The sequence below is a fragment of the Scyliorhinus torazame genome, chromosome 14 (genome assembly GCF_047496885.1).
Source record: "Scyliorhinus torazame isolate Kashiwa2021f chromosome 14, sScyTor2.1, whole genome shotgun sequence".
Lineage (NCBI taxonomy): Eukaryota > Metazoa > Chordata > Chondrichthyes > Carcharhiniformes > Scyliorhinidae > Scyliorhinus > Scyliorhinus torazame.
Window position 1 is genome coordinate 106837098 of NC_092720.1, and position 12446 is coordinate 106849543.

At 46.4% G+C, this 12446-nt stretch overlaps 1 protein-coding gene across 1 annotated transcript in view; it reads left to right on the forward strand.

The window, feature by feature from the left end:
- Positions 1-12074, forward strand: part of snorc (secondary ossification center associated regulator of chondrocyte maturation) — a 43961-nt gene extending 31887 nt beyond the window's left edge. The window contains exons 2-3 of the mRNA XM_072474618.1: positions 2126-2299; positions 10541-12074. Of these exons, the coding sequence (XP_072330719.1) occupies positions 2126-2299; positions 10541-10650 (284 nt within the window). The 3' untranslated portion in view covers positions 10651-12074. The remainder of the gene's footprint in view (positions 1-2125; positions 2300-10540) is intronic.
- The last annotated feature ends 372 nt before the right edge of the window (positions 12075-12446 follow it).

Consider the following 12446-nt stretch of genomic DNA (forward strand, 5'->3'; position numbering starts at 1 on the left):
TTTGGACACTAAGGGCAATTTATCATGGCCAATCCACCTAACCTGCACATCTTTGGACTGTGGGAGGAAACCGGAGCACCCGGAGGAAACCCACACACACACGGGGAGGATGTGCAGACTCTGCACAGACAGTGACCCAAGCTGGACTCGAACCTGGGACCCTGGAGCTGTGAAACAATTGTGCTATCCACAAGGCTACCGTGCTGCCCGACTGGATCATACTGGAGACTGACTCCAGGAATGGCTGTAACATGGTGTAGATTAATTTACTTCTGTGTTAGGATACCGGGCAAGACCCCGAATTCAGTTACAACGCTGGACGCAAAATCCAAACAGTTTTGCACTTTGTAAAACTGTGACAAAAGGATGCTTCACCCCAGGAGTGGTAACACTGACCAGTAGGTGTCTTTTATCTTGAAATAAACTTTAATTTAAACACAGAATTAGCCACGTTAACACCAAAGAAATTGATTTACAATTAACAGTTAAACAGTTCTTATATAAAAGGAGACACATTAACTTATGCCCTGCACCTTCACTATATATATTCCAATCAAGCAATCCAACATAGTTCAAATGCCGCTAATAAATAAAGTTAACAATCAGGTTTACTTGCTGTTTTCTGTGTAGAGACCTTTTGGAGAGAGACCCTTTCAAGAGCAGACAGGAGATATTTCTGTTCAACTCAAAAAAACCATGGCAAAACTGCAAAAACTACAATCAGATGTGGGTCTAGCCATTAATTACACTATCTGTACCCCAAACACAAGACCACTAAGATGTCCCATGACCTGCTTAGCTAGGACTAAACACAATCCCTCATAAATTATCTACATCCCAGGGAACCATCCAAACATTAACACTATTCCATTAGCCCTCCATATGTAAACAAGTAAAAGGATAGAAGCAATGATTACCTCACTTTTACGACACTTTAATTACAGCTGTAGCAGACGCACTGCCTGTGTATTTTAAAGCAGGATTTTTAATAACATTACTGCAACAAATATAAAATATAACCCATAACATTTTTCTGCATTAATCACGTTTGTTGACTTGAGAATGAAACTAATGAGAGCAGAATTCGAAATTACTTGACCTTAAAATATGAGAAATTGAATGCTTTGGTTCCCATTGTGGACCAAATTCCCATCCCTTTCCCAATGATGATTTACAAGGATTTGCAATCAGAAATGAGCAGATGGATTGAGCAGCTCTGGAAATAAAAATCGAGTAAGAATTTAAGGGATGTAACTGAGGTCTTTAACATGTTAAAGGGATTGACGAGGGTGGATATGGAGAAATCATTTCCAGTTGTTTCTGAGTGCAGCACAAGGAGGCTCAAAGATAAGGTAGCCACTTACTAAATAAAGAATTCAGGGAGAATTTCTTTACACGAATGCTGGAATTGGTTACCACTGGGAGTGCTTTCGGCCGATATCATTGAAATATTCACGGTGAAGTTCGATTCATACACATGGGAGAAGGGGAATGGAATTGATTTGGAGGGAGGGTGTGTAGAAATCATTAAAGTGAAAGGAAGCTGGTGTGGAGGAACACTACTGCAGGGCAGCGGGGATGAATGGCCTGCTTCGGTGCTGTAGATTCTATACGTGCAATTCTATGAAGAATCGATAAGGGTTCAGCAACATTACTGCGGATGTGCTTTAATTGGCGCTCGGCTGCAAAACCGACCAAGCCAGCTCCTGAGCTTTATTAAACCATTATCCATGAGTACGCTAAACCGGGAGGGAAAATTTCAACTTTAATTTAACGCACACTCAGTACATTAAAGAAAGATTAATTCTCTTCATGACTAATGACCAATTATGAAGGTTATGCATGGTAATCCGACAAACAACATTTACTTTCTTTCAGCATTGCTTCTAACCTACGAATGCCATTCCGTTTAACAACAAATGTCTTTTCAGACTGTTGGCCACAGGGAAAAAGTAATCATTGTTTTTGAATTAATATAACGTATGAAAGGTAAGTTTGTTTATAGTGACATTTACAAATTGATGATAGCTGGCGATATTCAATACAACCAGGTAAAGGTTTGAGATAGGAGGATATTGCATCTTTAAAACGTTGAAGTGAATTTTCAAAAACTGTGTGCTTGCAGGTCTTGCTTATGAAGTACAGGGGTCTCTAGTCCTGGTTCCTCCGAGCGAAGCCCTAGAGATATCCTCAGGAGGCGGTGCGGTTGAGACTGTCACTCCTGGGAACTCTGTAGAGGACAGTTCAGTGACTTCAGATTATGGATATTTTCCAGATGACTCGGAACCTGTGGAGAAAGGTAAAATGGGAAAATCGCAGTTTGACATTTTTAAAATTGGTTATTAATTCTAACCTGTGTTTGCCATAATGTCGCTTTGATTCAGGAACCATATTAAGTACATTGCTGCATCAATGTGCCGGCCATAGTGTTATAGTCGGACATGAATTTGTACCAGTGAATTTATTGCGAATTTCAAATCTCAGCTACAACTGCAGATATCGGAATGCAGCAAGGCGCATTTATGTCTACCAGTTGTTTTGTTAAATTAAATAACTGAAGAAGATTGCATTGACTCTTTTCCCAATGTAGAGTTCATTCCTGGGTCCAATCAGCCGACACCAACGCCATTGCTTATTGTTTGGACCAAGGTTTGATTGTTCGGTCTCTCTCTCATGTACACATTCACTGGCACACGTACGCTGAAGCCATCATCTTCAGTTCTCCTTACACACTCTGTCTCCTGGCCAAAATTCCATCTCCCTTCCTGGCCACTATATCAGGTTGAAGCATACTGTCCGCAGCCGTGGCATCCTATTTGACCTTGAGTTGAGCTTCTCGCCCCTATCATCTCCATCCCAAAGATTGGCTGCTTTCAACTCTGTTGTATTACCCACTCCACCTCTGCCTCAGCCCATCCTTTGCTAAAACTCACCTCAAAATGTTTGTCACCTCTCTCCAAAGTTGACTGTTCCAACCTTGTCCTGGGCAGCGCCCACTCTCTACACTAGGCACCCTTTGATTTGTTCAAAATTCCACTCACTGCATCCTATTTCGCAACAAGCATCTCTATCGCCCAAACTGATCGACACCGCCAGCCAGCTTATCCAATCAATGCCTCTGTGTTCGAACTCTAATCCTCATGTTTAGATATCCTAAGGATTTGTACCCACTCTGTCCTGCTGTCCCCGGCCGTTATCTCCTCCTGCCCTACTACGTTTGGTATTCATTTCCATAATGTTACGTGCACAATTCTCACCTCTCTCCAGTTGATTTAGTTGCCATCTGGAGAATCCCACTGATGAGATTCAATTGTAAAATTATAATCCGTTTAAAACTCGAGAACCCTAAATATTAGTGATTTGCTGAGTAGCCAGTTTCGACTTCTAGAACCTTTATTATTTGATTTTGATTACTTCTAACCCTCTGAACTTTTGGGATGTACAAACACTACATGTGTAAATTCTCATGCTCAGCAATGTGCCTACAAGTAGGTCAATTTTATTTTCCATTTTGATCATTCAGTATCAACACTGAGCACTTTCAGCTCAGCTTTGGAAAAGTCCGATGCTGAATAAAGACCAGTATGTTTTATTCAATAATACGGTTTGACTTCAACCTCAGAAGCAAACACACAACAGTTTGAATGTGATTTTTGTTTCCCCCATTTCACTATACACACTGTTTATTGACAATTTTGTGTTCGGTCAGGGATGGGTAAATAATGCTGGCTTAGCCAGCGACGTCCACACCATGTGAAAGAATTAGAAGAATGCTGCCCTCGTGGGAACTGGATGGAAATTTCCTAAATCCCTTTCGCATAGGTTCCTTTAAGGTACCTCACAGAGGAGACTTACATCAATCCGTGCTGTTTGTAAACTCAGGCCTCCGAGATGAATGTCCAAACCACTGCAGCGATCAGTTCTGTGATTATGTAGAAGGCTTTAAATAAGCTTTTCTGCCAGTGTGCTATTGGCAGTTTTAGAGGCAGGCTGCTGCTTAAAACACTTCATTAATTGTCAATGCCATGGGAATTTAGAAGGCACAATTATACAAATTTTCAATTCTAGTGAAAATTGTAAATTTGTAAAATTGTCCCTTTGATGGCTTAAGCTGAGATAGAAGTCTAGAATAAATAGTGCAACAATTAGTGGCGCACATTTCCCATTATTTGCTGTCAAAACAACATTGATGCTAAAGGCCCTTGCACCTAGTTATTTGCAATGCCACAGCAACGTCAGGTAAGGGCAGATGCGTAGTTAAATGTGGGAGTTGGGTTAGCTCAGTAGGCTGGACTGCTGGTTTGTGATGCAGAGCAAGGCCAACAGCATAGGTACAATTGCTGTACCGGCTGAGGTTAGGCATGAAGACTACACTTTCGCCTGAGGCGTGGTAAACCTCAGGTTCAATCACCACCAGTCAGCCTATGGTCATCTGCGACCATGGGGACTTTACCTATACCTTTAAACATGGAAATATAAGGGTTACTGTCTGAGATGTGTTGCTCTACCTCATTAGTTTGGTGAGAACAGCATCTTGCTGTTGACCTCACCATTAACAAAGAACGGAAGCTTTTGTATCTGTGTACTAGATATGAACGAAACCACAGTGAGTAATGTGTTGTCCATTTCAGTTTAAGCAGTTTATGGTGTGATATTACTGCCAAACGAAGTAACTGCTAATGAAAATTATTTATTTCAAGTATGAAATATCACTTAAAAAAATATATTCATTCTTGGGATATGGGGGTCATTGGCTAGCTCAACATTTGTTGCCCATCTCTAATTGCCCTTGAGAAGGAGGTGGTGAGCTGCCTTCTTGAACCACTGCAGTCCATGTGGTGTATGTACACCCACAGTGCTGTTAGGGAGGGAGTTTCAGATTTTAATTGTGGATTTTATAAAGCAAACATTATTTTCCTTTACTTTACCTTCCTGTCTTCACTTTCTTACAATCCAGTGTTTCTCGCTCCCTCCTTAGTTATCTCTCACTATCTGATATGACACTGTAGTTACTAATTTAGACTTCCCTTTCAGTCCTTGTGTTAATTTCACAATCCTAAAATCGGATTGGTTAGGGAGATGTACAGTTATTCACCCAGTTTCTCTTCCTATGAGGGTATCAGCTCTGACTTTCGGCAACTTATCACATAAAATATTTTAAAAGGATCAATATGCAATGAAAGGTCTCAAACACAGTTGTACCATCAGAGTTCCCCTCCAGTAAATCACATCACAATATTTCTGGAGTATTAACTGAGGCCTTTCTGAAGACAGAATGAAGTTTGAAATTACAATTAATCCCAAATGCCTGAATAAAATCATATAAATTAGAGGCTAACACACTAGAGAACAATTATTGATCTTTCCCCGTCACAAGTGATAAAATACTTGAACATCCAACAAATCCCTTGATGTAGCCACAGCATTGAAGAGATGATTATGGGAGAATTTCCTTCAGTAATTTCATTAAACTGTGCTCTGCAAAGCTGTTATCTGATTACCAATACACATTACAATAATAATCAAAATGACATATACTACATGTTCCCCATGGGGACTACCATTTTCAAAATGATGGACGTTTATGTTGCTGCTCTTCCCGAAGGGAGACAAAACATGGCTACACAGTTTCCCAAAAAGACAGTACCTCGCCAAGGTGTAAGGCATTTTATCAGCTGGAATTGCAATTTTCCTCGGACCAAAGTCCTTTAGGAGCACCATGCAGATGGGAAGAAAACAAGCTGTCTGAAGGGCCTCGCTCGAATCCTGCCTTTCGCTGACCGATTTCAGAGAGGTATTGACATGTGCATGGCCTGGGCCGCCAAGGTGAAGAATGCGTTAAGGAATGAACAGATTGCAAATGGAACGTGATAACGGAAGGAAAATAGAAAATGGAATAAAAATGCCACGACTGATCAAAGAATAAATGCAATTCTGCTCAAAGTCCAGTAGCGTTATCACAATCATTGTTACGGGTGTCAGCTGGGGCTCACTGGGTAGCGTTCAGAGTAAGAAAGTTGTAGTTTCAAGCCCTGCTTTGCTTTATTGACTTGAGTACTAGAAACTAGGCTGATGCTGTAATGCAGAATTGGAAGAGTGCTGCGTGGTCACAAGTGCTAACTTTTGGGTGAGATATTAAACCAATGCCCCATCTGCCCACCCAGACCGCACAATATTTCAAAGAAAAACAGTAGATTTAACCTTAGTGACCAAGCCAATATTTTATCTCCATACCATCTTTCAGAGCAAGATGGGTCCTGGGGCTGCCAGCCAGGTCGGAAGTGACGTTCCGGAGGAGGACTTCCTAGGGAAGACAAGGAGGCGCTCGTGAGGCGTTTATTTAGTTGTGGTACACAGGAGCGACCGGATGGAGTGGAGGGTATCCGAGAGGACTTCCTGCCAACGGGAAACATGGGAGACTTCTGGACATAGGGCCAGTAGGACAGTCTTCCAGAACCTACCGTTCTCCCTCTCTACCTGACCGTTCCCCCAGGGGTTGTAACTGGCCGTCCTGCTCGAGGCGATGCCCTTGCTGAGCAGGAATTGACACAGTTCGTCGCTCATGAAGGAGGACCCCTATCGCTATGGATGTAGGCGGGGAAACCGACCAGTGTAAAGATGGTGCAGAGGGCTTTAATGACTGTGGCCGCGGTCATGTCGGGGCAGGGGATGGCGAAAGGGAAACGGGAGTATTCGTCAACCAAGTTTAGGAAGTACGTGTTGCGGTCGGTGGAGGGGAGGGAGCCTTTGAAGTCCAGACTGAGGCGCTCAAAGGGACGGGAAGCCTTTATCAGGTGCGCTCTATCTGGCCTGTAAAAGTGCGGCTTGCACTCTGTGCAGATTTGGCAGTTCCTGGTGGCTGTTCGGACCTCGTCGACAGAGTAGGGGAGGTTACCGGTTTTCACGAAGTGGAAGAACCGAGTGACCCCCGGGTGGCAGAGGTCCTCGTGGAGGGCTTGGAGACGGTCCACTTGTGCATTGGCACATGTACCGCGGGACAGGGCATCGGACGGCTCGTTCGGCTTTCCGGGACGATACAAGATCTCATAATTATATGTGGAGAGTTCGATCCTCCACCACAAGATCTTGTCGTTCTTGATCTTGCCCCGCTGCGCATTATCGAACATGAAGCGTACCGACCATTGGTCAGTGAGGAGAGTGAATCTCCTACTGGCCAGGTAATGCCTCCAATGCCGCACAGCTTCTACTATGGCTTGGGCTTCCTTTTCCACTGAGGAGTGGCGGATTTCTGAAGCGTGGAGGGTACGGGAGAAAAAGGCCACGGGTCTGCCCGCTTGGTTGAGAGTGGCCGCCAGAGCTACGTCGGATGCGTCGCTCTCGACTTGGAAGGGAAGGGACTCGTCGATTGCGTGCATCGTGGCCTTTGCGATAACAGCTTTGATATGACTGAAGGCCTGGTAGGCCTCTGTCGACAGGGGAAAGACAGTGGATGAATTAGTGGCTGGGCCTTGTCCGCATAGTTGGGGACCCACTGGGCGTAATAAGAGAAGAAGCCCAGGCAGCGTTTCAGGGCTTTGGAGCAGTGGGGGAGGGGGAACTCCATAAGGAGGCGCATGCGTTCAGGGTCGGGGCCTATCACTCCATTACGCACTACGTAGCCAAGGATGGCTAGACGGTCGGTGCTAAACACGCATTTTACCCTGTTGTAGGTGAGGTTCAGAGCGTTAGCGGTCTGGAGGAATTTGCGGAGGTTGGCGTCATAGAATTTTTCAGTGCAGAAGGAGGCCATTTGGCTCATCGAGTCTGCACCGGCTCTTGGAAAGAGCACCCTACCCAAGGTCAACACCTCCACCCCATCCCCATAACCCAGTAACCCCACCCAACACTATGGGCAATTTTGGACACTAAGGGCAATTTATCATGGCCAATCCACCTAACCTGCACATCTTTGGACTGTGGGAGCACCCGGAGGAAACCCACGCACACACGGGGAGGATGTGCAGACTCCGCACAGACAGTAACCCAAGCCGGAATCTAACCTGGGACCCTGGAGCTGTGAAGCAATTGTGCTATCCACAATGCTACCGTGCTGCGTCGTGGTCCTGTTGGTCATGACCGCAGATGGTGATGTTGTCGAGGTACGGGAACGTGGCCCGTAAACCGTGCTGGTCAACCATTCGGTCCATCTCCCGTTGGAAGACCGAGACTCCGTTAGTGACGCCGAATGGAACCCTTAAAAAGTGGTAGAGCCGCCCGTCTGCTTCGAAGGCAGTGTACTTGCGGTCGCTCGGGCAGATGGGGAGCTGATGATATGCGGACTTAAGGTCCACGGTGGAAAAGACCTTGTACTGTGCAATCCGATTGACCATGTCGGATATGCGGGGGAGAGGGTACGCATCTAGTTGCGTGTACCTATTGATGGTTTGACTATAGTCTACGGCCATCCTCTGCTTCTCCCCGGTCTTTACAACTACCACCTGAGCTCTCCAGGAACTCCTTCAGCAGCCGCTGGACTTCAGACCGGATAAATGTTCGGTCCTGGGCGCTGTACCGTCTACTCCTAGTGGCGACGGGTTTGCATTCCGGGGTGAGGTTCGCAAACAAGGCAGGCGGCTCAACCTTGAGGGTCGCGAGGCTGCAGATAGTAAGTGGGGGTATAGGGCCGCCGAATTGGAACGTTAAACTCAGAAGGTTACATTGAAAATCTAACCCCAGGAGAGTGGGAGCGCAGAGGTGGGAGAGGACATAAAGTCGGTAATTCTTAAACTCTCTCCCCCGCATCGTTAGGTTCGCGATGCAGAACCCTTTGATTTCTACGGAATGGGATCCCGCTGCCAGAAAAATCTTTTGGGTACTCGGGTGGATTGAAAGAAAACAGCGTCTTACCGTATCCGGATGGATAAAACTATCCGTGCAACCAGAGTCAATCAGACATGGCGTTTCGTACCCGTTAACCAGCACCGTCGACGTTGCCGTTTGGAGCTTCCGGGGCCGCGGCTGGTCCAGGGTCACCGAAGCCAGTCGCGGTCGCTGCATCGGGGTGTTTTCTTCAGGCTCCGTGGAGCCGTCAATGCTGGTGTCCTTGGCTGTCAGCCAAGATGATGCCGTCCACGGATCGCACGCGGTCGGGGGCGGACAAAATGACCGCGCCCATGAATCGCACGTGGCCGGAGGGTCACAAGCTGGCGGCGCCCATCCCCCCCCCCGCATGGAGCCCGGGACCAAAATGGCGGCGGCCATTGGCCGCACATGGATCATTGGGGGGGGGGGGGGTTGAGTCTGTGGTCCCAGTTCTCCCCCGGAGATTGAGGCGACCCCCCGGGACTGGCACACCGCTGAATAGTGCCCCTTCTTGCCGCAACGTTTACAGATGGCTGAGCGGGCCGGGCAGCGCTGCCGGGGGGGTGTTTCAACTGCCCACAAAAATAGCAGCGGGGCCCCCCTGGGTGGTCTGGTGCTCTGGCCGCGCAGGCTTGCGGGGGGATGGGGGGGTGCCGGGGAGTCGGTCATGGCGGGGTTCCACGGAGCCCAAGGGGCTGCCGCGCGGTCGGAAGGCGTAAGCGCGGGCATTCTGTGAGGCCACATCGAGGTAGGCCACAAGGGCCCGTGCCTCCGTGAGCCCCAGTGAGTCTCTCTCCAGCAGTCGCTGGCGAATATGGGATGAGGTCATACCTGCTACGAAAGCATCCCTGATTAGGAGTTCCGTATGTTCGTTAGCCGTCACCGGTGGGCAGTTGCAGCTCCTTCCCAATATGAGCAGCGCGCTCTAGAGCTCGTCCAGCGATTCTCTGGAGATTTGCCGTCTCATCGCGAGTTGGTGCATGCGTAGATCTGGTTTACGGGCCGAATGTAGATCCCTCTCAGCATGGTGAGCGCCGTCGGGAAATCCTCCGCGTCTTCGATGAGCGTGTAGATCTCCGGACTCACCCTGGAATGCAGGACCTGCGTTTGCTGGTCTTCTGTAGGTCTGCCGGGGGCCATTCGGAGGTATCCCTCAAAGCATGCTAGCCAGTGTTTAAAAGTGGCCCCTGAGTTTGCAGCATGGGGGCTGATTCGCAGACACTCGGGGGCGATCCGGAGCTCCATAGTCCTTTAAAGTGTGCGGAATAAATTGTAGCACAATCAATCACTCACGAGGCGAGAAGAGATTAAGTCAATCGATGGCTTTATTATGCAGACTTGTTCCCCAGCAGCTCGGTTACAGAATGCGGCTGCTGGGAGAACCAGGGTTCTTATACTCCGCCTTACTGGGTGGAGCCAGTAGGCGGCAAATCCAATCAGGACCCAGTGCCTGTCCACCAATAGCCTCTCGGCATCTCTGGGTACCGTACTACCCCCTAATATACATCACTACACCGCCATCAAAACATATGAGGTTATTCATGAAGGCTCATGTTGTTGCTTGTTCGAGCTTGCTGTGCACAAATTGGTTGCCACACTTCCGACATGACGGAAGTGACTGAATTTCAAAAGTAGTTCATTGTCTCTAAAGTACTCGGGGATGTCTTAAGGGTGTAAGCGGCGCTATATAAATGTATGTCCCTTCGTTTCTGCTCATGCACTGATTTTTGTTTTGCAGGATCGCTGGGACCTGGAGCAATATCTGCTATCGTAATTGCTGCGGTTCTTGGAGTGTCTGTATTATTCAGCCTGGTCATAATCACCGTGAGAAAGCTGTCGACATCTTAGACATAATAAATGGTTATAAAGAGACATTGCTGTTACTTATTGGCCTTTAATTCTCATTTTATTAACTGAAATAGCCCAATTACTTTCAGGATACATCGCTTTATAATTATTTTTACACAGGCTGTAATGAGCAGAATGGTGCGCACATTATGAGTCTGTGGTACATCTCATCAGATATGGAGAAAGCACATCCCTAATGTGTTGGAACCCAAGCAGAATGACAATTTTTGTGTTTGTTATTGGATTCACATTTGATTTTTTTTAGTCTTGTTTATTGCTTCTTAGTAATTTCCTTTACTACCTGAGCTTTTGTTACACAACAACTGAACTCTGGATTTTACAATTGTTTTCAGCCTGTTAGTCTTGCTTCCACAGACTTGTGCATTTAATTAGTACGTAGATGTTTGCTATTCAATCTACCAGTGTTGTAGTGAAACTCTTCATACACAAAGGTTTCTTTAGGTGTGTAAATTATCTTTTTTTCCCCATTGCTCGCCCCACACTCCCACTGCCCCTTAAACTATAATATTATTCAGCACAGTCAATGCAGAATACAACAGTTATCATTCACCAGATTCCACTCACTTCAGGTAGGATTATTGAAGGTGACATTAGGCTGTGTCGAAGCAAGTTAGTAATTTAGTGCAACACCTTTTGATGGTAGTAGTTTTTCATGGTGCATCAGGAATTGCCTCGTACCCTACGATTCATCCCGAGGCGAAGCCCGTGATTTCTGACAGAATGTTTGGTCCTGGGCTTTTGGTTACGCAGCTAAGTGTTGGCTACTGGATGGTAGACACAGTTATCAGCACTGGTTTCCTTGTCAGGACTGGGATGAGGGGAGCTGAAAGAGGAATTTTCCAGATGACTTCTCCCTCCCCCAATTGCCCCTTGTTTTCCATGTTTTTGCTACTCAGAAGAGATTAAGTGGTTGGGGGGTGGGGGGAGGGGGAAAGCTTTTTGGTGGGGCTAGGAAATGTATTAAGGATGTTTCAGCCATCACGAGTATGGGGCAGGTTCAAAAGTCTTTTCCCATTTGTCATTTTTGTACGTTTGTGTATAATGTTCCATATGGCGGCACGGTAGCACAGTGGGGAGCACTATTACTTCACAGCTCCAGGGTCCCAGGTTTGATTCCCGGCTTGGGTCATTGTCTGTGCGGAGTCTGCAAGTTCCCCCCGTGTCTGCGTGGGTTTCCTCCAGGTGTTCCGGTTTCCTCCCACATATCCCAAAAGGTGTGCTGTTAGGTAATTTGGACATTCTGCATTCTCTCTCTGTATACCTGAACAGGCGGCGGAATGTGACGACGAGGGGATTTTCACAGTAACTTCATTGCAGTGTTAATGTAAGCCTACTTGTGACAATAAAGATCATTCTATTATATAAAATGCATGTGAGCAGTAAAGAGGCTGCTTATACACAAAGTAATTGTGTGATGTACTTTATAATTGACTACCTTATACAGGGGCTGAACTGTCACTGCAGTTGGTAATAAATGCTGATGTATGTGAATTCCTTTCTATGCAACAGCAAATTTCCACTGCAGCAATTCATCAACTCGACTACTTTGAGGAAGTTGTTTCAAAACTGGATGGCTAGATTAAGCAGAAGAGTCATGTTACCCACGTTATCAGTACATTTATCTTTCTCTTCACGGGACCATAAATTGAGGAACTGCTTACTTGTGACATGTCCCTCCCTTCTGTAATATTTAAGCTTTGAAAACCACACTTGGTGCCATCTTTTCACTCCACCCTGATGTAGCTCCGTTAATTTCCCCTCCTACTCCTATGGAA